The sequence below is a fragment of the Megalobrama amblycephala genome, linkage group LG2, assembly GCF_018812025.1.
Source record: "Megalobrama amblycephala isolate DHTTF-2021 linkage group LG2, ASM1881202v1, whole genome shotgun sequence".
Classification (NCBI taxonomy): domain Eukaryota; kingdom Metazoa; phylum Chordata; class Actinopteri; order Cypriniformes; family Xenocyprididae; genus Megalobrama; species Megalobrama amblycephala.
Genome location: NC_063045.1, coordinates 26,754,501 through 26,780,546, shown reverse-complemented (window position 1 = coordinate 26,780,546; position 26,046 = coordinate 26,754,501). Strand labels below are relative to the sequence as shown.

The 26,046-nt window shown below is 36.5% G+C and overlaps 1 protein-coding gene across 3 annotated transcripts in view; it reads right to left on the bottom strand.

Moving 5' to 3' along the window:
* Window positions 1-767: 767 nt before the first annotated feature.
* The window catches only part of sh3bp4a (SH3-domain binding protein 4a), a 43,998-nt gene continuing 18,719 nt past the window's right edge, over window positions 768-26,046 (bottom strand). For 2 of the 3 annotated variants that reach the window (XM_048168679.1, XM_048168697.1), the window contains exons 2-5: window positions 24,516-24,711; window positions 22,052-24,414; window positions 2,287-2,475; window positions 768-2,196 (exon numbers count right to left, since the gene is read on the bottom strand). In XM_048168679.1, the coding sequence (XP_048024636.1) occupies window positions 1,972-2,196; window positions 2,287-2,475; window positions 22,052-24,414; window positions 24,516-24,636 (2,898 nt within the window). In that variant the 5' untranslated portion in view covers window positions 24,637-24,711 and the 3' untranslated portion in view covers window positions 768-1,971. The remainder of the gene's footprint in view (window positions 2,197-2,286; window positions 2,476-22,051; window positions 24,415-24,515; window positions 24,712-26,046) is intronic. The other variant, XM_048168688.1, reaches the window with a different exon arrangement.

Genomic DNA, 26,046 nt, shown 5'->3' with positions numbered 1-26,046 from the left:
CAAATAAATTCTCAATTGTGAGATAGTTGAAAGAATAAAATGTCGCAATAACAGGAAATAACAGGAAATTAAGTCACAAAGAAAAAAAATGATGCAATAACGTAAGATATAAGTCTTGTTCTAGATGCATCAGCTCTGCGCAGACCGATCTGCGTATGACATCAAAGTACAGTAAGAGTGATTCAAAAGCATAAGGACTCATATGCTCTCCAAACCCTCTCGAGGTACTGCATCTCGAACAAGCCTACCGTCACAATAACAGGACATGAAGTCACAACTGTGACAGCTACAAAGAAACAGTCGCAATAAGAGGAAATGAAGTCACATGTAAGATATACTGTCACAATTATGAGAAATAGTCACAATAACAAAATTTAGTCGCAAACTGAGAAAGAGTCGAATTTATGAACAGTTGCAGTGACGAGGAAAAGTTACAATTGTAAGATAGTAGCAATAGTGCATTGTCAGATATAGTCGCAATGACAAGAAATGAAATCACAATCGTGAGTTACATTGTCGCAATTATGAGAAATAGTCATAATATTTTGTTGCATTTGTGACAAATAGTCAAATTTATGAACAGTTTTATAAACAGTAATGAGAAGTAAAGTCCCTATTGTGAGATTGTTGTTTCAATATTGCAAAAAGACGTTGCAATTGTGAGATATACTGTCGCAATCATAATAGTCACAATAACAAGAAACTTTGTGAGACAAATGTGCAATTATGACAAATAGTCACAATAAGAGCTGACAAATCTAACAACATTCTCAATTTACAGCTGCTTTATTGAATCCATGGGAACAACATGGGACAGCATGTTTAATTTGTTTTCTTGCTAAACATTTGGCTGCAACTAAGACAATGTGTGAATTATAACTTTTCAAACAGTTACTCTCAAAGAGCTAACACAAAAACAAGACATAAATGTGACAGAACTCTGAATCACAGAATATATATACACACACATACATATGCTTTTTCCCCCAACATGCTGTTACTGTAAACAGCACAAAATCTCCTTGACATGTACAGGATGTAAAATAAATGATTATTATTTAAAACAAATAAACCAACAAAAAAGCTTAACAAGAACATAAAATGTCTAAAAATGGAAAAACTGTATAGCAGGTACAAAAAATATAAATGTAGAACACAAAAGAAAAAAAAAATCATCAGTCATAAATAAAATCACGCTATGATTTATTCATTCATCTGACTACATTTGTTTCTTGACAAAAACACTAAATGAATGACTCACAATTGAAACTAAAGCAACACTGCAATTTAATACCTAGTACATGGTGCGATATCCGGTCACTCAAAAGCAAACTTCGCAAATTTTGCAAAAGCTTGAAAGGATAAAACGCATGACCCATTAACACACCATATGCTCCTTCCTCTCACGTAAACAGTTTGTGGTGTTTTGTGTGTCTAGTAAGACTAGTGTCTTCTTCCTTGTGCAAAGCAATCGATCAAATCTGACGCAACAACAATTAAAGATTTTGGAATAAAATCACAAATGTGGAAGGCTCAAGCATTTGGCAACAAATTACAGAACGGCTAGACCAAGACAAAAGGGTAAATGTGACGTCACAAAATAGACCTTCGTTTTTAGTAACGAACAAAGATTAAATCTGCTTTGTTTTTTGAAAAATGTGATTGTAAAAATTTCCTTTGTGCCATCCGATATAAAAAAATATAGATATCACAAAGAACAAAACTGATAAAAACACCTTCAGAAATCTAAAAAATAGCTACAATTAAAACACTCTGTGTTTTGGCTTTATTGGCTTTCCGCATGCCCTTATATGGACGTGGGCGGGTACAGGACATCCTAGTCTATTGGATTGAGGTAAACTCACAGCTGATGGTGAAATAGAAAAGTGGATATCCGTTAAAAGTTCAGCAGTCATCCGAGGTGATGTCGAAAACAGAAACTGATTCTGCAAGGATTGTGAGGAGGTGGAGCTAAATGGCAAAGTCATCCTGAGGGGCGGGACTAAAGGCAGAGCTTCGAAGCAAGTCGAGGCAATTGACAAGGATAAGGGTGCCGGTGAGGTGTTTCCAGCGTTTGGTGATGGGATTCTTCATCCGGTCCAGGCCCATGTGCAGTTCGTGGATGACATCGCGGTAACTGTCCCCAATCTGAGCGGCCCACGTCAACAGGAAGTCGTAGGCTGGTTTCCACATGGCCTGAAATTACAAAATAAATGTAAATGGGTATATCTTCACAAATGTGAACTATATTCTTTCATATTGAAAAGGGAGGTTTTGTTTTCTCACCTCACTATCCACCATCCCGGTTTTGTCTCTGTGTGGAGCCTCATAGGCCTCCATTTGTTGCTTGGATACATGGGCAAGTTTTTCGGCGAGTTCCCTCCAGCGAGGAGCCACTTCCACTGCCGTCGTCAGCAACACAAAGTCCATGATGAGCCGGGCTACTAAACCCTGACAATCCATTTTCAAAAGAGCCTAGGTGAGAGACACAAAGAAAGAAATATTATATTAAAGAGGTCCTATTATGCTTTTTTTATTTCCTTTTTTTACATGTTGCTGTTCGAGCATGAAAAAGGTCTGCAATGAAACAAAGCATAAAGTCACTCCAAAAGGAGTTATTCTATTTATCATTGCACACTGTTTCTTAACTCCCTGAAACACTTTGATTGAATTTTCTTGTGGGAACGAACATGTCACAGTATCACTCATTTACATAATTCCCGCTCAAGGCATGCACAAAAAAAAAAAAATCTAGGTTGAGTTGGGTTGGTGTTGAAACTCGTGTTTTTGGTACATGGCATGACATTTTCAAAACACGTTTGAAGTGATTGACCAATCACAACACACTGGTCCAGCTGACCAATCAGAGCACAATGCCCTTTTCAGAAGGAGAGACAGAACTAAACAGAGCGTTACTGACAGACTGGGAAGAGAGGTGTTGCAATGTCAAATATGTGAAAAATAAGGTGTTTTTTGGACATTCATGAAAAGACCTATCCAAAAACAAAATCAAGATTTTGTATTTTTTGTAATTTGATATCCCAGAATCAAAGTTATTCAAAGATCAAATGCTTTAGAAGAATTCAACAAACAATATAACTGAACTAGGCCAAAAATATCACCCTTATGACTTTTATACAAATACTGATCTGCAATTTTGCCAATATTTTAAGTCACACTTTACCCTAAAGGTTTGTATTCTTTTAATTTAATGTTTCATAAGCAACACTATTAACTTTAGTGCTGCCCTCTGGCCTTGCATAAAATGTTCATTATATCTCATAATGACATACTTAGAGTTTCATTCGAATTTATTAGGAAGTCTCTAGTTTCTATACAGTGTTATTTTGAGTTCTTCATCACTTGAAATCTTTGTAGAGCCATAATACACCAAAATGTATTGACTCATATAGGGCTGGCATATGAGGTTATATATATATAATGAATTATATACTTTTTTAATTATTATTATTTTTAACATGTATGCCAGATTTGCCATTAATTTTATTTAATGAATAATATTATATTTTGGTTACACTTTATTTCACAGTGACGTAGTTACATTGTAATTACTCAAATAAGTATTGAGTACTGTTAATTAACTACATGTACTTACTATAGAGTTACAGTTAGGGTTAGTATTTGGTTTAGGGTTAGTTACTCGTAATTATGCATAAATTACTGTTATTACTATAGTAAGTACATGTAGTAATGTGTAACTATGGCACTGTAAAATAAAGTTAACTATACTTTTGTTTGTGTCCTTCAAATTCCCAATCAACTGAGAAATTGAGAGATACATTTAATTTGTATCATATATATAGCCAAACCAAAATTTATTCAGACACCTTGAACAAAATTATATTCATTATTACAATTTATTCAGTATAGTTTAAAAAAGGTAATAAATATGACAAGATCTCAGAGTTAAAACGTGTCAGAAAAAATGTATCTTAAAGGGTTAGTTCACCCAAAAATGAAAATTATGTCATTAATGACTCACCCTCATGTCGTTCCAAACCGTAAGACCTCCGTTCATCTTCGGAACACAGTTTAAGATATTTTAGATTTAGTCCGAGAGAACTACGACTTTATTCAGCATTGTCTTTTCTTCCGGGTCTGTGTATATCCACAGTGACGCTTCTTCTACGGCGATGCCAACCGCCGTATAAGAAGAAGATGCAGCGTCACTGTGGATATACACAGACCCGGAAGAAAAGACAATGCTAAATAAAGTCGTAGTTTTTGTTATTTTTGGACCAAAATGTATTTTAGATGCTTCAAAAACTTCTAACTAACCCACTGATGTCACATGGACTACTTTGATGATGTTTTTATTACCTTTCTGGACATGGACAGTCTACCGTACAAACACTTTCAATGGAGGGACAGAAAGCTCTCGGACTAAATCTAAAATATCTTAAACTGTGTTCCGAAGATGAACGGAGGTCTTACGGGTTTGGAACGACATGAGGCTGAGTCATTAATGAAATCATTTTCATTTTTTGGTGAACTAACCCTTTAATTATGTCATAACACTTAAAGGGGTCATATAATGCCACTTTTACAAGATGTAAAATAAGTCTCTGATGTCCCCAGAGTGTGTATGTGATATTTTACCTCAAAATACCCCACAGATATTTTTTATAGCATGTTAAATTTGTCACTTTTTGAGGGTGAGCAAAAACGCTGTTTTTGTGTGTGTCCCTTTAAATGCAAATGAGCTGCTGCTCTAAAGAAGAGGGTTTTAAGAGCTAGTGTTAGCACTGCAGTGCCGATTACCTCACACAGACTCACTTAAAATGTCAGAAACTGTTCAGCCTTTTAGGTTCAAAATGGAGTCGGACAAGGATGGAGAGACTCAAGAAGAAGTGACAACATGTGGAATGCAAATCTAAATGGTTAGTTGATAAATTTATGTAGCTGATGTGGAGTTAACTATCTTAAAGTCATTGATTAGCATATTCTGTCATGATAATCTATAAATCGCTCGTGTGGGAACTGTTGTAAGATCCTTCAGAGCCAGAGAATAAAAGCTGCATGAAGATAGAACAGATATAGTTTAGTTTAATTACAGTTGTAACTTGTCATGTTGTCATCTTGCTTTTATGACATGCTATTGCATTTGTGTTATGTACTGTATTGCAATAACATGGCCTCACCCCCTTTGTTGCGTGTTCCCGGGGGCAGGGTTTATGTAAATTTTAGGGTTAGTGATGTCACCAACCCAGGAAGAAGCTTGTTGTAGTCCCCTACCAGCTGTTTGTTGTAGTCCTTAAACAGAAAATATCCCTCTTTGCTTTGAACTTTGAGCGTCCTAACTTTGCAGATGTTGTTTATAGTCTAATATCAACATTACACACTAACTAAAGTTAAAAAAGTGAAATCATAATAAACCACCCCTTTAAGCAAAACATGGTCAGGTCAAAGTGTCTGAATAGTTTTTGGTCCCAAATTTTTTTGATCAATTTTACTGGTAGTTCACTGTATGAAGAATTTTTGGGTATAAATTATGTCACAGTTTACTTTATTTTGCTATCCTCACTTACATAAATGAACTATAGTGTCCTGCAACCACAAGTAAAAAAAAAATATATAAAAAATTATATCTAGTGTCTGAATAATATATATGGTTACTATATATAATATATATGTTAATACATTTTGATATAATATATAACAAGCAATATGTAATAATATGGGGATGGTAAGATTTTTAAATGTTTTTGAAAGAAGTCTTTTTATGCTCAACAAGGCTGCATTTATTTGATCAATAATACTGTAAAACAACAAAATTATGAAAAATTACAATTTAAAATAACTGTTTAAAGGACACATTAATATTCTTTACCGACTCAATATAAGCAACTATAGAAAGCGTCGGTAAATCTAAATCTATTGTAAAAGGACAGACACTTTTGTTTGAGGGCCAAAAAAAAAAAAAAGGTAGCAGTGTGAAAAACACCTCTTTTTTTTTTTTTAAATAAAAAACAAAATACTATATATACTATATACCCAGCTCTGTATATATATATATAGTACCACATAAGTTAAAAAACAGCCAATAATAACAATCACACCGAAATACACAGTGTGAGAGATTAGACACTCCATGACAGCCGTATTTCCAAATCCAATTTTGTGCGACACACGATCCTCCCAGCACACACAATATAGAGAGTGATCTAGCCTCCCTTAGGATAGGAAATCATACTGTAGTGAAGTTAAATGTGTTTTAAAACAATGCCCATGTGTGTCAGAAGTACATATACAGTCATAAAAAAAGAATGGTTAAGGTAAGACAAAAATGCAAGGTCGAATTTGTACTCCTTTCTCTGCTGTCTTTGCGGATGAGTGACTGAACCTTTCAGAGGACCCAACCGACCCCGTTTCCTGCCACACACACACAAACACAGCAATGTTTGGAATGAGACGGGACCCCTGGGGTCCAGCAGAATGGAGTGGTAATCCCCTCTCTCTTTCATGCTTGCTGCCGAAGAAGGGAAGAGAGGAAAGAAAAACACAACTAGAGCCGGGGGAGAATCTCAGTGAGACGATAAGATGTATACAATCATGAGAACCGCCGCACACATTACGTCTCCCTGTTGGATAAATAAAGTCAATGACTTCCTTTTCATAGCTTGATGGGGATACACTGTACACGTATAAGTGAGACGAGGGAGAAGGAAACTTCCAGAACAAGGAAGTATCGCTTCTAAAGCGTAATAAATCTGTGAGGCGACTTTAGATTTATTCCCCTGCAGTGCTGAGAGTTCTCTTGTTTAAAGGACGCATTGATATTCTTTACCGACTCGATAAGAAACAACTACAGAAAGCTTCAGTAAATCTAAACCTAAAGGACAGATACTTTAGTTTGAGGGACAAAAACAATCAAATATCTACACACACACACAAAAAAAAAAAAAGCAGTGCGAAAAACAATTAAAAAAAAAAAAAAATGTGTCTCCAAGACACTTGAAGAAACCTTCCTGCAAAGCTACCTGAAAAATGATGCCCAAGTGTACCTAGACAAAAGCTGTTTTAAATGCAAAGGTTAATAGAAGTTAATTGGTAAATAAAATCTATTTATGGCAGTATTTTTGAAAGCATCCTCACTTTATAGCATTTTTACACAAGTGCCTAAACACTTCACAGTACTGTATGTTTGCAGGTCGGTTTCTTCAAGCGTCTTGGAGACACGGCCACGGTTCTTCTGGATTTAGTTTATCTCAGTTTCATCTGTTTCTTCGTCTGATCACGGTTGTCAGAATCCTTGTGAATACAAAAATCTTACTCGATTATTACAATTAATGTCAAAATGACTGTTTAGAAATGTGAACTGATATTTCCTACTGACACACTACAGCAAAAGATATAAATAACTGGCTTAAAACCCTTTTTGGGGGGTGAAAATGCTGACGTGCCTAAGACTTTGCACAGTACTGTCTGTATATATACACACATATACACATATTGCTTTGACATTATCTGACACCACAGGATGCAAATAGCCTTTTGCATAAATGCAGTAATGCTTTTCTGAAAAAGCAATTTCCATCTATTCTTTTTTCCATCTACCTTCTCTCCATCTCTCTTTCTCTTTTTGCACTCTTTAATTTGATTGCGGGCAGATCCACGCCTGACCTTCCAGACAAACATCCTCGCTGTGTTTACGGCCAGAGAGGAGATTCTCGTTTTGGATCTGTTGAAAGCACTCAAGAGGTCTGCTGATTCCTGACATTTGGGATGAGATGGCAAAATGTCACAGTCATTAGAGGGAAAAATACGTTTAGCTGAACAGCCCTGAGTAATTTCCTTTTTTGCCAAATGGCCTTGTAATTTATTATTGTTGGAAGGCTCACTTTGTGTAAATATTCACAAAAAAAAAAAAAAAAAATGCAGAGTTGCATTACTGTGCATAACAACACCTCCAGCTTACCTTTAATGAATGACTGATGAGTCTTTCAGCTAATTACTTGCAAAGATTTCAAATATCCAGGTGCATTTGCATAATGTCCACAATATATCCACCTTTTTCCTGACGAGCCTACTGCGTTTTGAATTTTGGGTGGCACTTCCGGTTTGGGGAACTTCCATTCAAAAAGACTGAAACGAATCATTTCAAATCATAAGGTTGCCCTACAAATAAAGCTTATCCGTCAGTTTGACCGATTGAGCTGTCAATTTTCCTTCATGTTTCATTTGCAGACATCATGAGAATAACGTAACGCTTGGTATTTTTAACGTGACGTTATAACAAGAATATCTATGGCAAGAGCTCTTTTCAGTCACTGCATCCTTTTCCTCATGATTGTTTTCTTTTTTCCCCATTTGCATTCCGCTGTAATAGTATGAAAAGGACAACATATACTGCACATTTTCTGGCTTTAATTAATGTGAATTATTAATCCCATTAATAATTCACTGGAATCAAAGACGATAGATATAGAAAGACGGTTCACTCCTATTAGTTATGAATGGGAAAAACTGCAACGTGCAATATGGTGGAATACGTCCCGCCTTCTAAGTAAAAGAGCCAATTGCCGAATGATAAAGTCATTGTAGCTGCTGTTAGAGGCTCCGGTTCCCATGCACATGTGCATTAGCTCGTCTAGCCTGAAAAATAAGCTTTTTTTAATGCTACTTTAGCATAAGAAACAACATTTATGGGATGGTTCATGTCATATTTTGTTGCTGATTTGAAATATGTAATTTAATTGGGAGTTCGCCAAGCAGTTTTTGAGATTTCACATTACAAAGCGATGTACAAAGCAAAATTTTAAAACAGCCTATTGGTCATGCTTAATGTCAGTGAATGGATACAAACACAGTAGTTTATACTTCAAGGATATAGGCTACAACTATACGTCATTTTTATTTAAAAAAAAAAAAAAAAAAAACATTAATGTGTGTTGTAAAGTGTTTCCCATTTGACTATATGTGATAGCATTATTTCCTCCACGTTCCAAATAACACACAGAGTTTGAGAAGATTTAATGTTAATGGATACAAACACTTTAGTTAATTGTAACTAAAGTTTTTTTGTATTACTTCAAACATATATTAAAAAATGTGTAACATGTAGTGTTTCCCATTTGACTCTATATTTGATCGTATAATTTCCTTCATGTTCAAATTGTAACAAATAATACTTAGATTATGTAACGTAGGCTATTTAATGTCAAATAAAAATAACCATTTAAAAAAAGCCTTGAACAAGTGAAACGTGTTTCTCTGTATGAAACCAAATAGGATATTTAAAAAAAAAACATTTCTAAAATAATAGGTTTAAAACATATTTAAACTGCTCATAATAAAATAAAAACAAGCAAACAACAAATAATCATTTTAAAACACTTAAAAATTATAAGCCCATATCATAGCATTTCTGCAGAAAAACCTGTCTTTTAATACATGAAAACTAAATTAATACATTTTATTATTTAATATTTATTTAATATTAACACGATAAATATCTTTGACAAAAATCTCTAATGATAAAATGTGAAAGACATGAACAGATTCAATAGCCTACAGCGGATAAACACTTACTATAAATATATAAATATAAATTTGTTCCCCACATCATGACAGAAATATCATACACTCACCATATACACCTTCTGTGGTTAAATGTCTCATTGGCTTAAATGCATGTTTCACTTGTTCAAGGATTTGCAATGATTAAATGCATGTAGGCCTATATTTTGACATTAAATGCCTTCATACTATTTGTCACAAGTTCACAACATAAACATTCACACTGAAATAATATCACATACAGTCAAGGGAGAAATTTGACTATACACAGTAAAAAAAAATCCAGTAAAATTTACGGTAAAAAACCGGCAGCTGTGGTTGCCAGAACTTTACCATAAAAACAGTAGCAACGTAAAAAAAAATCTATTAAATTTACGGTAAAGTAACGTATTTCATTAACTGATATAATGTTAATTTACCAACCTAATGAAGTATTAATATCTGTTTTGTACCTTTATAATACACTGACAGTCACCAAACACAGTGGTGATAAGAGTCACATGACTAAAAACACATCTCTTTGCTCTTGCATACACATAACACATTATCAATACATTAACATTTTTCAAATCCGTTAAAGGATTGTTACGCTGCAATAATTAGGTCGGCCGGAACCGAGAACATTTCCTATAACACTACATATACCTGTACATCAGAATAAGAATGGCATCTACGCTAATATCAGTCTCTCTGCTTATCCTGAGGTTTGCCGGGTGCTGGATCCAGGCCGTATCCAGATCAGATGGAGAACCTGTGTCTGGACCTGACTACAACGTAGCCCAGGAGACAATGGGCCTACAGATCCAGTTCTGGCTGCATCTATAATTCAGATTTTTAAATCTCCGTATCCGCTTACATATATTTATATATAATCTATTTTTAATCTCTATAATAAAAATGTATAATTCAGATTTTGATCTCCATATCCATTTACATATATTATATATATATCTTCCAAGGGGTTTTTTCCCTCCTAGGACTTTTTTCCCAGTGCTAGCACGCTGGGTTTTTCTCCTAGGGGGTTTTTTCCACCCCTGGGAGTCAGCCGACATTGGCTTAATGTAGCACCATCTTGTATATGTTACATATTACCACGCTTGCTTGTACAGCTTATTTTTAACCATTTCTCTTTTTTCTGTGCTCCTAATATGTAAAGCTGCTTTGAAACAATTACAAATTGTAAAAAGCGCTATATAAATAAATTTGACTTGACTTGACATGATGAATCAAAGTTCATCACAAGCAGCTGAGGAGGACAACACTAATATATAGAAGGTGCACACAGTGTCATTCACACACACACACTAAACACCATCATGGTAACATGCATGAAATTTTAAAAATGCAATAAACATTAATTTAACAACATTAGATGTAACATAAAACCCTAATGTACATAACTGATTAGAAAAAAAATGAGAAAAACTAAGAAGAAAGTTATTTCAACGAAAATATATCAAATGTGAAGTGTCATGCAGGGAATTGTGGGAATGTCAATTTACGGTTTTTCCCTGTAAATTTTACAATGAATTGTTATTTTTCACTTCCAAAAACTGTGAATTTAACGGTATTTTACCGTAAAATTACATTAAATGTACCGTTAGATCTATTACAGTTATTCGCCGTATATAGTACGGGAACTTTCTGTAAACCAATTAACAGTTTTTCACCGCAGCATTTTTACAGTCTTTTACTGTTAAAATCACGGTCATTTTTTACAGTGTATGGTTACACATTTATTAATCTATTTTCAAAATTATATGGTTAAAAGTATTTGTTCACAGTTTATACAAATAGATCATGCCTTATGGACTAATAAAACAGTTTGTATTATCCATTAACATGGTAATTAAAAATCGTCATTGTACATCATGATATCTTACGCATATATGAACAGAAAAGTGACTTTATTTAAAAGTATTTTTGTTAAATATTGTAGACATCGAGCCGATCAAAATCCATGTAAAAACAACTTATATTTAGCAAAAGAAAATGACATGTATGGGTAGCGCAAATATGACTGTTATGTAAAGACCTTGTTAATACGAATCATTATTATGCTGTCAAGAGTTGGACCACACGGGACCATTTCTGGATCTGAACAGTAACGTGAAGAACTGTAGGTGGTATTCATTATCATAACCTTGTCAAAGAAAATGACAGAATTCCCACTGTCTCCAGTCTCCAGTGGTTATTTACGCCAAGTTAGAAAGTAATGGATGGCGGATGGTTTATTTATTGTTTGAATGTGTCTAGTCTGCCTGGTGTCAAGCATCTATTTCCAGAGATGGTTTGGTGAACTGGCACTCTCTGAATAGACTTGTATTTATGTATCCACTTCCTGAGCTTTTTCATCTTTGTAAGTCTTTCCAAAATGAACTCTATAAACAATGGGAACAATGTTTCAAGCTCTAAAATGTTTGTTTTACTAACAAGACCATAAAGAGCATCCCTTAATATAGTACTCAGGCCCAAAGGAATTCACAAAAAAAGAGGTGAAAAACAAAACATGAAAGCATAACTGATTGAATGTTTTTGTATGAAGAATTCAATTAGATGTCTGCTAAAGCATAAATGGGTTCCTATCCGTCTTTCTGATTAAAATCTGACTTGAAATTGCAGAGCCTAAATCACCTCACTAGAATACCTATCCAGGTTCCAGACTCACAGGAATGTAAATTCCCTACTGGAATGTGTTTGGAATGTAACAAGAGCATTACAGATGCATCCAGTTGGACCAGAATACCTCCTGAATTACCTGGTTAATAAGAAAATAATGAATTGTGAAGGAATAGGACCACAGGCATGATCAGAATTTTTGTGCCTATCCATCAAAAAGGAATGTTCCGGAATTAGAACACGGAACATTCCGGAGGCCAGCAGGCCACCTGTTCGGAATGTGACCACTTTAATGAGGCTAAAACAGAATATGCAATTTGGAATAGAGCAAACATCAGAACTCTATGCGTGTTAACATGCGTCTGTGCAGGGCGACACCTAAATAAACTGCCTTGTAGCCACTACTACAGTGTTATCGAAGTCAAACAAAATATCAGAATGTAGATGCCAAGCTCAATAAGATGCTTCAATACACAAACGGGAAGATGATCGGCTTTGGGATGGTGTCGTTATGTAGGCAAATATCTGAGGTGAAATTCAAAGTTTTGTCAATACATTTATGTTTTTTTCGAATATTACCTTTCATGCAGTGTGTAATATAGCTGTTTGCACCCCCGTAGTCAATGATTTTATCCCTTAAAACTCATCTTTAATCATTAAAATGGCATATTTAAACCTTTTTTTTCCTTTTAAAAAATATATATATTCATTAGTTCACCCGAAAATGAAAATTCTGTCATTACTCGTTCTACACCTGTAAGATCATCGCTCATCTTCGGAACACAAATTAAGATATTTTTTATAAAATCCGATGGCTCAGTGAGGCCTCTATTGTGAGTACAGTGGTTCAACCTTAATATTATAAAGCGACGATGATGAGAATACTTTTTGCGTGCAAAAAAAACAAAATAACTACTTTTCAACAATATCCAGTGATGGCTGATTTCAAAACACTGCTTCGAAGCTTTACGAATCTTTTGTTTCGAATCAGTGGTTTGGATCGCATATCAAACTGCCAAAGTCACATGAACTATTGAGATTTCGAAACACGTAACGAAGCCTCATTTACTGAAATCACGTGACTTTAGCGCAAATGGAAATATTGGTTTAATTCAGCCATATATGTATGAACAAGAAACTGATTCAGAAGAAGTGGAGGAGTGAATTATACAGGCTCATCTACAAGTCTATGTATCAGAAAGGTAATGCATTTTATGTATTGCTCTCTACACTGTCAGACACATAATGGTAATATTAGCCCTTTTCTTGAATATGTTATCAAACAGCTAATAATGTGTTGCTAATGTTACACAAACCATGTTCTTGTTCGCCATCTCAAAGTCAGACAGCTTTCTTCCAAATATCAGCATCCTTAGAAATGCTTTGAACAACTTGCCAGTGGAGAAAAGCATATAGTTCATCATAATATCATAATATATATAATATACATAAGTGACCTGCTATATTTCTAAATATACCCGAGTTTTCATAATCAACAGAAAAATATTCTGGGATAACCTGGCTTCTCTTGAGACCCCCCAACTTTGCAGCATAGTTAATGATATGCTAAAGCCCGCCCGCACGTGCACGTGATTGGTTACAAGGTAGTTTGTGATGCAAAAAACACCAGAGTTTTTAAACCACATTTTTGACACTGTCTTTTTTCATTGCAGTTTTAAGTTTTAATAGCTGAGATCTAGAAGAGTTTGGTTCGTGTTGCCGATACGTCGAGAAGATGCTGTTTTCTGCGCTGGGAATACCCTTTGCTAGGGCTGGGCGATATATCGCATGTGATTGTCACGCGCATTTCGTCAGTAAAGCCGGTTCACTGATTACCGCTAAATCGCCATCACCTGCTTTCAAATGTAGTGCCATTTAATAGACAGAACCGTAGTTCACTGACAAGCCACGCAATATCGCGTTCATATCGCAGATGAATCACCTTCGATAATGAACGCAATATTGCGTGGCTTGTCAGTGAACTACGGCTCTGTCTATTAAATGCCGCTCCATTTGAAAGCAGGTGATAGCGATTTAGCGGTAATCAGGGAACCGGCTTTACTGATGAAATGCGCGTGACAATCGCATGCGATATATCGCCCAGCCCTACCCTTTGCATGCACTTCAAAAAGACAAGGACTCAAGCTCGAATTTATATGGTAAAACCGACACCATTGTTACTGTTTGTATCACTGTGTATAAAGGTGCTGAGGAACATCCAGAGCTGAAATTCAGATATGTAATGGTCGTTTCTTTTCCGACACGTGCTGTAAGCGGTAGACCAATCAAAACAGACTGTGTCATCTGACCAATCAGAGCAGATAATGGGCTGCTACCTTAACAAGAAGCCTATCACTGGATTCTACCCTTCCTATTTCTCCCATATAAATATCTGTTTACACTGATATTGTGCACAAACCTACTGGAAGGAATGCTACAATGCTCTACACCACATGCAAAGTAAAAGTATGCTAGTATGCGATTCCTTACATATTTAGCCATGTTTGCTAACTCTAACTTGCTTTAAAAACTCAAGGACTGGGCTGGACTTCTCACAGACTTGCATTGACAGATATACCACAAATTATAATGGATGAAAATCTCCCGGGTTAGCTTTATAAATGAAAACACTACATTAAAGACTGAAGTAGCCCTTCAGTTCTGAGCGAAACTTGCTATAATGCAACAAACCGGTCTTCAGGGACTCAGACCTGAAAGTGGGATTGAAACCAATTTCAGGTTTTACAGGAAAGTTCCAATCACTAAAAAAAACCCCATTAAGGGTGTCGGAATAGTGGCTGAACGGTTGACTATAAGAGACATGCTCTCAAATGGGATTGCTGAGCTGCTCACCCTCTGCACAATGTTGTCCACTTTCTCCAGAGACAACCTGATGGGAATGATGGACAGATGAAATTGACCTGTGAGCTTAGGAACGGTGGCATCTCATTTTCTACAGTTTAGATGTCTGCTGTGGCTTCCTGCGTTTTGGTAGTTTAGAGAGAGATGGGAAGCAAAAAAAGATGGAAAGAAAAGGAACAGCAGGGGGGAAGGCAAGCCAATGAGTGGGAGGAAGACGAAAGATTTTCTTTCTTGCTTGTAAAACTGAATAAAATGAACCCGCAAAGGATTTCCTATCTCTCTAGTGACAAGAATAATGAGCCTAGTTTTATTTTCTAGTTGAAAGGCTTTTTGCCTGTGCGGGAAAATGTATAATATCAGATTTGTTCTGCATTCTGGCCAACATATTACAGTAATAGTTCACCCAAAAATGACAATTCATCACTCAGCCTCATGTCTTTCTGTATGACTTTCTTTCTTTTGTGGAACATGCAATAAAAAGCGAACATGGCGTTCAAGCATAATTTTCAAAACAAGAATAGCAAAAGTCTGAGACCATATAGAAAATCTGATTCAAAAATGAATTTAAACCAGCAAATACATTTTTAGGATTTTGGAAATGTCAGATATATTATGCCGATAATATAATATGTAACAAACACATCTGAATTAAATTAGAAAAATACAGAATTATTGTAACTAGTGATCTTAGACTTTTGTATTGTATTCACTATATACATTTCTATTACTTCTAAATTTTGAATAACTTTTTTCAGGTCTAGAAAAACTACTGCTTAAAATATATTCAGCTTAAAAAAAATGTATTTTTTAACAAAATAAATGTCTTATTTTTATATACTGTAACTTTAAATATTTTTTATCAGTCATTCCAAAATTTAATCTATGTTTGCATTTTACTTTCAGGTCCAGCTGACTTCCTCCCATTAGCTTTCATTTCAGGGAATGATTGGATATCTCAAGCATTCAATTACCAAGTGATACATCACGGCATCCATCATGCCATGGAAAATGAATCATAGTTGCTGGATTTACCCTTGGCATCCTCCCATTACTTGGTTTCCTCTATCATCAGATAGATTACACCTGCCAAGATCAACTGTTGGCACCACATGACACCCAGATCAGACAGATCTGACTGAAAGCCATGAGGTAAAAGTGTTTTGTAGTCTGCAGGGTTAAGGAAATAAATTTACGGCACATGTCTGCTGTCAGAACTCACTGTGCTGAGGGAAAAAGTAACTCTAGGAAATGAATGACCTCTGTCGAGAAGACCGGCCTGATCTCACTTGTAAGATTTGACTTATTAGGTAAGGTCTTGATAACACAGTGATATAGTTTAGCAATAATTCCAACTGATTTCGAATCGTTCATGCAGCAGTGCAGTTGGCATAAGTCAAAGTCTTGGAATGCAGTTCTGAAAAGGTTACTTTGATGAATGCTAACTGGACTTGCTAACACATTTGAGCTATGAGACTGAGACAATGGATTCCTATATGAGGCATTAAAAGTATGAAGAGCGAACCATTGAAGCAAGTATGTATGTATATAAACAAAGCCAATTGCCTTTAAGATATAACTTTTCTTTTCTCTAGAACATGCAAATGCACTAGTTGGATCAATGATTAATATATTTAATATTTTATTTATTTATATCAATATTACACACACACACACACACACACACACACACACACACACACACACACACACACACACTTCTAGCTTAATTTGAGCATTATCATTAACTAAAATCTAGCAAAACTTCAGTGTCAATATTTAAACGTTCTAGGATCTAGCTAAATTCCTTTAATTTTTGTTATTTCATAAAAGTTAGGAAGTAAACATTTTATCTTATTGCTAACACAAGACGCCAATGCACAAATCATGCTAAAAATGTATAATACATACCCATAGGAAAAATGTATTGCTCAGTGGTTGCTTTTCCTATGCTCATGAGACTTAGTTGTGATTCTCATATATCCCTCATTTTAGTGTAACAGAGTTTAGAAAAGATCTCAGCAACATCGCACACTGTGCACAGGTTTTTCTCCTTAGCTGGAAATTTTGAAGCTCTCACATATCTCCTCTTAAAGTTTAGATGATGTCTCAACAACTTTACAAAGTGTGCACCAATAAAGTCCATAATTTCAGCATTTAAGCCTATATTGAGAGTGAAAATATGCAGAAATGAGGTTAACGTTACTCTTAATTGTTGATACAATAAGAAAGCTGTACAGTTCATGTGCATAGGGCACATCATTTGTTGTTGGAAATAGTAATGTTCCAGATGCCATTCAGGAAAATTGCTAGAGAAAGGTAACCCCCATGATATTGAGATCTTTTCTGTATCTATAGGGGAGACAAATGTGAGACCACCAGAATCTCTAGCTAAGGAGAAACATCTAAGCATAGTGTGTGATGTAGTTGAGATCTCTACTGAGGTGTTTTTCATAGATATTGACATGGTGTACAAGAAAAATCATTTGTTAAAATGCAAGATTTCTCTCTCATTTAAAAAATATATTAAGTAGTTGATGTACATTTTAGAATATAAAATTGAGACATTTTATGAATGAGGTCAGAAGTCTGGCATGGGCTTAATTGGTACTTTTGGCACCATTTAAGCCCACATGTGTTCCAAATAAGCCCACATCATGATTGATTCACAATATATATATATATATATATTTATTTATTTAAAAAAGTAAAACTTCAATATATTTATTCAGTGACAGGGAAGTATTTAAACAATTCCTTTTACTAATGTTTTAGAGCTCTTGGTGGGATGGGTAGGTGTTAGTGGCTGTGGGTCCAGGCCAGTGGTCTGGAGCCTTAAGTCGGCTATATGTGACCCATGCAGGCAAAGGAAGCCCAGAGTACGGAGCCCAAACTCAGCTTGGTTCCCGAGATACACCCAGTCACACTTCCATCGACTCTGGTGTTGTAGATGGAGTCAAGATGGAAGTGTGACCGGGTGTATCTCGGGAACCAAGCCGAGTTTGGGCTCCGTACTCTGGGCTTCCTAGTGGCCCCCATGCCAGGAGTCTGGAGCCTTAACTCAGCTTGGCTCTCGAGTTATGCCTGGTTATACACAGGGAAACTTTAGGACAAAGTCTGAATCAATATGTGTAATTTGGAGGCCTATCTAAATATAGTTGTAAATTAAAGTAGTAAGTAAGGTAAGTTAAGGTAAAAGGTTAGTTAGGTTAAAACATTTATCTCTTATCTGACATAATATCAGCGTACTTTCCAAAGAAATGGCTGAATTGCAGAAATGTGTTTTTTTGAAGGGTCCCGAAAGACCAAAGTTTTTGGGTGTCTTTGTGTGAGGTTGCCTTGGACAGCATGAACATGAGTGGGGCTAACACGACATTAACAAAAGTGATTGGTATGCGATAAAAAATGTCAGGGAAATAACAAATCATTGGATTTGTTAAAAAAATGACCAGCATAAAATATGATTTTCTCTTTTTTAAATTTGACTTCAGAGTTGAAAGTGGGCTTAAAGGGTACATGGGCTTAATGGGTACACTTACCCTATACACACATACATATATATATATATATATATATATATATATATATATATATATGCAAACATATGTATTTGTATATTTGACCCATGCTGGCAAAATGAGTTGCAATAAGCAAATTGTCAAAAATGAGTTTGTTATTTTTATTGTCTGAGGTGTCTTTGTGCATTCACTTCGTGTCAGCATGAGTAAGATCATTTTGTTTACATCAGCATGAGTTTGAAAATCACATTTCATTGGTTCAGACTCATGCCATCGAGAATTCGCTATGAATATTCACAAAGTTGGAATGCTGCACTTTAAAACTATACCAAACTGGTCCTGAGGGGAAGCACCAGTCGTTGAGAATCGAGAAGAGAAAAACTGCATTTTTCATGGACAAAAGAAAGGTTCTCCTCTTAGAAAATGTATAAATAAAGATACTTTATGATGTTTAATTGCTATTTGGAACATTGGGATTGCTAGGTGAGGGCTTAATTAAATTATTTTGGTAGAATTTGAGTTTTTTCCCCCACTTTTTTTTTTTGCCTGTAGCTCATAATTAGCCTGTGGGCATTCTGAATCATTTTGCCTGCATGGGTCACATATATTATAAACGCCTGTTGTGCAAAGATTTGTGGGCAACCTGAAAAAGCATGCCAAAATGCATACTTCGACAATCTACTGGAAATACTATACCATGTGAGCACCTTGCAATGCCATGTTCAACATACTATCATTTAGAATCCAAAAATTCTAATTTTGCATACTATTATAAACATATAGAATGCAAATTAGAATGTGAGTAGGTGAAAGGGAGAGCAAAGTTTCAGCTTTTCCCTTTGAAACTCATCAGAGCTAAATGATACTGCTGAATACAGTAGCGGGCACAAAGCATCAATATATACTACTTCCACTCACAATAATTACTGTAAAATGAGTCAAAGTTTTGCGGATATGGTTGAACAGCCACAGAAAATTATCTAATTTTAGCTGTGCTACCAGAGGGCAGGGAGAGGTGAAGGTCATGTTTCACATTGATTTCTAAAGAAGCATGTAAAATGTGTCCCATCACACCATGGCTATTTGAGAAAAATGTCAGGGCTCAGCCAGTCCTCAGGCACAAGCTGTTGAAAATCTCTTATAAAAGCATTATTTAACCCTTAGGGGCAGAGATGGCCAGTTTAAACCAGACAGACAGAAAAAAACTCTCAGCAAATTGAGATAAAATATGTTATTTAGAAATAGCTTGATGTTACAGAATTCTCCAGAGTTATACAAGAGCAAAAGAAAAAAAAAAAAAAGAAGAAAAAAATGAAACAAATTAATTATGCTATCTTACAACAAAATGCTTTGGCTATTGTGACTACAGTGACATTTATATAAAGAAGCTGCATCAAGCCCAAAGCAGGTGGCTCACTGTTAGCTGGCGATAACCCCAGTTCTGCCTTTTCCAAATATTTAAACCAAGCACATAAAAGGCTCAGTTTTCTTTACTAGTCTGATGGCCTTGGAGTGCCCCCCTGCTGTTTAGTTTTATTTTAGGAGTGTTTAGATATGGCTGAGGCAGCTGCCAAGCTCTTTCATTCTTTGGAAGCTTCCAGAAGGCCTAGCCAACCACCTAGCACACAAGCTTTGAAAACGCACCACTTGCTGAGTAAAGGTGGCAAGCTGCCATTTGACTCGATAAAACTTAGCTTAATAGGAAAAGTCATATATTTATGAATTTAGGCTAAGCACATTTGTGTGTGTGGAATGCTAACTCTAAGTTAGGATACTGAGACAGCATACAGAATTATCATCACAATACAGGCGGGTATTAGCTTGAAAGACCAATAAATTGCTATGCTAAGCTTAATAGCTGGCATGTCAGACTTAACGTTGAGCAAAATTTCTTCCATCTCATTGTTTGCACAGCTCAAAATGTCACCAGGCTCAGAAGTATTGGGCATAATTACCAAACTCAAAAAGATAAATCGCTAAATAATAGCAAGGGGGAGGCAAGGAAAGGGCGTGCGTCCATCAGGGACTACAGGCTGCAATTTCAAAATCGATTCACTACCACAAAAGACAATCGGCTAGCCTCTGACGTCAGGCCTTGGGATGGGAATAATAGCTAATGGCCTCATCTCCACTTGATGAATGTGTCAGCACTAGAAGCACGGCAGGGAAACAATGATGAAGCTCCCTCTTAGCCAGCAGAAACATAAGCAGAAACACTCTGAAAGAGACGCAAATGATTGTTGAGATATAACAGGCGCTTACCGCCCACTCAAGTCTTGAATAATTTAACTCTAACAAAAGCTCTGCCTGTTGTGGATGGAAAGATAAAACGAAGATTCCTTCCAGGGATATATCACTTCAACATTGAGGTCAGTGAATAGTCAGCATCCCCATTTGGACTTTCAAAAATACCTAGCAATATAGCAAAACTTGTATTAATGTTTTTTTTATTATTTATTTATTTATTTTTATCCAAGATAAGATGCTGAAGCTAGTGTTTTGCTAAAGATAAGACTGGACTTACTACATCTGTTCTCTCTTTTGCTGTCCAGTCTGAACAAGTAATAATACATCTTTCTGTATCGCACTGTATTCTCAGATCTGCAAGACCTAAGCTGACACAAGTAGGGGGCTAAATTGTTTACTTATGAATGGGATATTAGTCAGTACTAGTAGAATGTAAGGTAGAAATGGCTACATCTGCTGTGCTGTTCTGACAGTAACTCTACAATAGTGGAAAAGAGCACTTTAAACAAAAAGGAGTAGTTCACCCCAAATCACCCACTAATGTTGTTCCAATCCAGTACAACTTTTTTTTTTCTTTTCAACATAATGAAATTGAATGAGGTCTGGGGCTGTCATAACATTTTAAAAAAGGTACCATGAACATATTATAAAAGTGTTCCATATGACTTGTGAACAATATTTTAAGTCTTCTAAAGCCATACAATAACTTTGTGTGAGGACCAGATCAAAATTTAAGTTCACATTTAAGAAAACCATCAAGGTTTGTAACAACATGAGCAAAAGTGGCAAGTAAAAGAAGACAATTTTAATTTTTAGAGGAACTAATCTTTTAAGGACACCAAAGAGTTTATATTTCTGGACATTGTGGGGATTAAACAGGGGCAGCTTATACTGTACATTACCAACCCTGGACTTCCTGTGCCCAGTGATAAAAAAACTAATACAAATGCCATCTTTCTTTCTGAATTTGAGTGAGCCAAGAAGGGATCCGGCTGCTGTACTTGCAGGTTTCCACAGCTGTACAGATAAGAAAGGCAGCACAGAGCAGCTAAGTGCACTCTCATCAGAATTAGCCTCAAGCATTAATAAGAGAAAAGGCAGATAAGCAGAACAGCATAAAAACAGGTTTAAATCAAGTACTTTGTGGCCAAATTTCTAATAGTTATCCATTTAGAAGCGGACTTCTACTATTTTCAAAAAGGGAACACAACCACAATAAAATTTGAAAACTATGCAGTTTGGACAAACCAACACACACATAGGCTTACCATCATCAGTTCCTTCTGAAAAGATTTCTTCTCTTTGGTCTCCATGTTGAGGCAATCTTCCTTTAGTTTCTCCAGCACTGAGGCAACCCTCTCCGGTTCACTATCCAGCTCTGCTCTGCAAAAATACGTCAAAGGAAGATTCATATAGCCCAGAGCATCAGCAAATGCTCGCCAGTTCCCCAGATTTTCCATAAGTATTGTCCTCACAGAGGCGTAAATGTAAGTGAGAAACTTGCAGGGCTTTAGGATTTGTTCCATCAGCATTGTGGTTGTAAGGTCTGGCCCACAAAAGTATATAGGCTTAACCTTTCCCAAGACAAGCACATTTTTTACATGTACAAGACCAATCTTTCCCTGATAGTATCCAATGTACCACTCTTTGGTCCATAATTGTCCTTTGAGTTTGATCTTCTCCTCACTGAGTAGGGCAATAATATCTCCTTTTTTATATTCCAGCAAGTACTGATTCTTGGTCTGCCTGATAACCGTTTTGATCAGTTTGCCAAATTTCAAGTTGGTAATGCAGCGCTCTTGAAACTGTGGGTATTTGGTGGTGATGGCCAGAGGAGACAAAATTATTTTATCAACTTCCTTTTTCTTTAGGAACCGCCTCTGGCCATTGTTCCGTATCCCAGTTTTAGGGGGCGGCTGTGGTGTCTGAACGCAAAATTGTGCAAGGATGCAATCCTGATCATCTTTTACCTGGACACGTAACGTGAAGTCAGAAATCTCATCTGCGTTCCGAGAAGTAATCATGTAGATTAGCCGGCTCACCTTGCCTAGTTTGAGCTGAAACCCACGAACAACCCTAGCTTGATCATTTGCCTTGACCTCGTAGTTTGACATGTTAGAGTACATGCCTATCTGCAAGTCCTGAGGTCTGCCAAGGACAAACTGGTGCTTCCCCCACAATTGTAGTGAAACAGGAGGGGCAGACTTTGCTTGCTTCCCAACTTCACTGACTAGTAGAGTCTTAGGGGCGCAGTCATGGCCAAAAATGGCCACCACAGTCTTAAAAGATGGATGAATGTGTTTGGGCCCATAGAGACCCAGTGTAACTTTTTTCATCATATGATCCCAAACAGATGAACTGAAGGTAACATGTTGGGTCTGGACAACAATGGCTACATACATGCAGGGCTCCAAGTTGTCCAGCTGAACCTGAATCGTATCACCATAAATGTATGCTTGTGGAACAGGAGAATAAGGACCCTCTTTACAGTCACTTCTTACACACAAAACCTCAGCCATTGGACTTTCTGTCCTAGTCGTGACGGATACCTTCATCTCTAAGGTAATAAATGACTTTATTTCCATGTTACTCAGTTTGATTTCAACCACTGGACTGACAGTCGAGCATCTGTCATTGTTCAGCTCCAAGGGAGGATCTAGAAGAGCCTTCATAGAGATTTGCTGAGTGTCTCCCACTGCAACATGGCCTTCGGGAACATGAATACTGATATTTGTATCAGGGAGCTGGACTGCCCCTCCACAGCTGTCCAACTTGCAGACAATGTTAGTCTCTACTGGTTGTGTTTGACCCCAGCCTGGGTTCTGTCCAAGGGACTCAAGGTCATGGCAAGACCGTGCCAACTTTCGATGGTTTAGCCATGCTGTCCTAAAGTCCTCTCTGTTCTGAAACTGCTCCGGTGAGGGAGCTTTAAGCCCTGTAAAAAACCCTGATGAAGGCAACGGAGGATTCGACTGAGCTTGTAAGATTGATAACTCTGATAAACTGTAAGATCTCTTACTCCGAAAAAATGGATTGTCCTTGCGAAGCATCTGCAAGGCTTCAAGATCAGCATTGGTGGATGTTCCATCAAAGACACTATTGCTGTACCCTTTTGTGTTGCTGGTGGCGGAGATGGGGGCTGAAGGCAAGTCGAAAAAAAGCAAATCCATGCTGTTGCATTGGTTCGTCTTCTCATTGCTGTTCTGATCAAGGACGTCATCCATGGACCCATTTAGGAATGGGTTGGTTGAGGAGAGCATGGAGAAGGGGTTGTTGTTGTCATAAGGCATGGAGGGCTTCAGCGACACTCCAGTCCACTCCCCCAGCAGGTCCAGCTCTTTTGCTCCCTCCTCCGAGCAGTCCCCAAGATTGTCAATCATCCCACTGTCACTTAGAGATGAGTTCCTGTAGTTAATTGGTTGCACATATGTTGAAGGAATGTATCCCATTTCTCGGTTGTTGTGGGCATACCACCATTCCCCACCAGATGTGTCCAGCACATAGAGATGATCACCTTTGGAGAACTTTAGAGTGGTAAAACTGGATGGACAGTAATCCTTTATGGCGACTACTTCATGTGCAGTCCCAAATGACATTGAGGGGGCCAAACGCAAGGCACTGGGAGAAGGCACTGTAAAGATAAACATATTAATAAGAATTACTGATTTGCAATGTACATGGCACAATCATATCACATGTCCCCTTTATTTATTTGCAATGTAATAAACTGACCTTTGACATCTATGAGACTCGCCTCAGTTACTCCCTCATCAAGGTCAATAAGAGTGCCCTCTGATTTACATCTAGGGAGCACATTGTTGTTGTTGGTTACTCTGATCCTGTGGGCGGCCATCTTGCATTGGTTAAGCTATTTTACCATTGCTCCAAACCTGACAATCAAACACTGGCAGTTTTCCATTTTTTTCTGCTGAGAAAACAAAAAGGAAAGGGACAATGATTAGATTGTGTGGCAGGACAAACACTTGATGCACTGACAATAATGAGACACGCACCAGTCAGATTATTGGATCATTAAGGCAAAACTCTTCAAAGAGATTGTACCTAGAGAATAGTGTGGTATAGCTAAAGGGACAAACTGGGGCAAGATGTAACTCAAAATGTACTGCATAAAATTAAAAGATCTTTAAAGTCTATTACATTTAATCTATCTTGGAAGAGGTTTATGCATTGATGTCTATTTAGAAGTTGAAAACAGTCCGAAACAGTTAGTTTAGAATTCCAACAAAAGATCAGAACATTCAGTCCAGTCACATCATGGTTTAACTGATGGAATATCTATGGCCAAGGGATGACAATGAAGGAGGTTACTGTAGAAGAACAATCAATAAGACATTTACAGCCATAAAAAGGTGCTATAACCTCCGGAAATGACAATATGTGTTTAATCTTTGAACTTCATTTGACTTCAACTTTTAATTTACTTCTTCTCTCAGAAAATGTCTTAGTGACGTCTTACTGCTGATAAAGCTTAAAGCCAGCATGAAATCAAAATTTATCCAATTTGCTTACTTAATGCACTTTCCTGGTCTCATTGTGTACATTACTTTAAACAACAACAACAACAACAAAAAACATCATCAAGTCTTTTATCAAAATGTATTGCCTTGCTGCATTTCTGAGACATTTATTTCAGCTAATGTCATTAATTCCTCTTTGACTATTTTTTTTTTATCTTGAATAGTCTGTTTCATTTGTAAATATGACAGATTGCGGAGGTATACAACATTTCAGAAAATAATTTAATTCAGCATAAAAAGGCACTTATTATAGCACCCTTTGCACATTTCCTTAAGACTGCAAGCCACACTACCTAAAACAATGTAATAGAATCACTTAGAGATGTGTCATTTACAACATCAATAAAATAACAGATATAAGGTAGCTATCCTGGCTGGAAACAACAACAATGTAAAATGTACTAATTTATAGATCTGAACGAAGCAGTCTTTTATCACTGGTAGAGTGTTTGATTTGCCGGGTTCAGAAAGAAAGATATCAAAGCATATCAAAGGACACCTTGAACTAAAAATCACATGCATACGGTGCAGCAGGGGTTCCATCAATTAAACAGACTAAAACACCTGCTGGGTGATGGCAAAGAATAAATACCATTCTAAAAGTGAATATGTTACTTTTGTGTCAGCATGGTTCCAAGAAAAAAAAAAGCACAAACTTTTCACAAACTCTTATAAAATGATAAATATTTGCACTTTGTTGTGGATTAGAGGTGCTATTTTTCCTG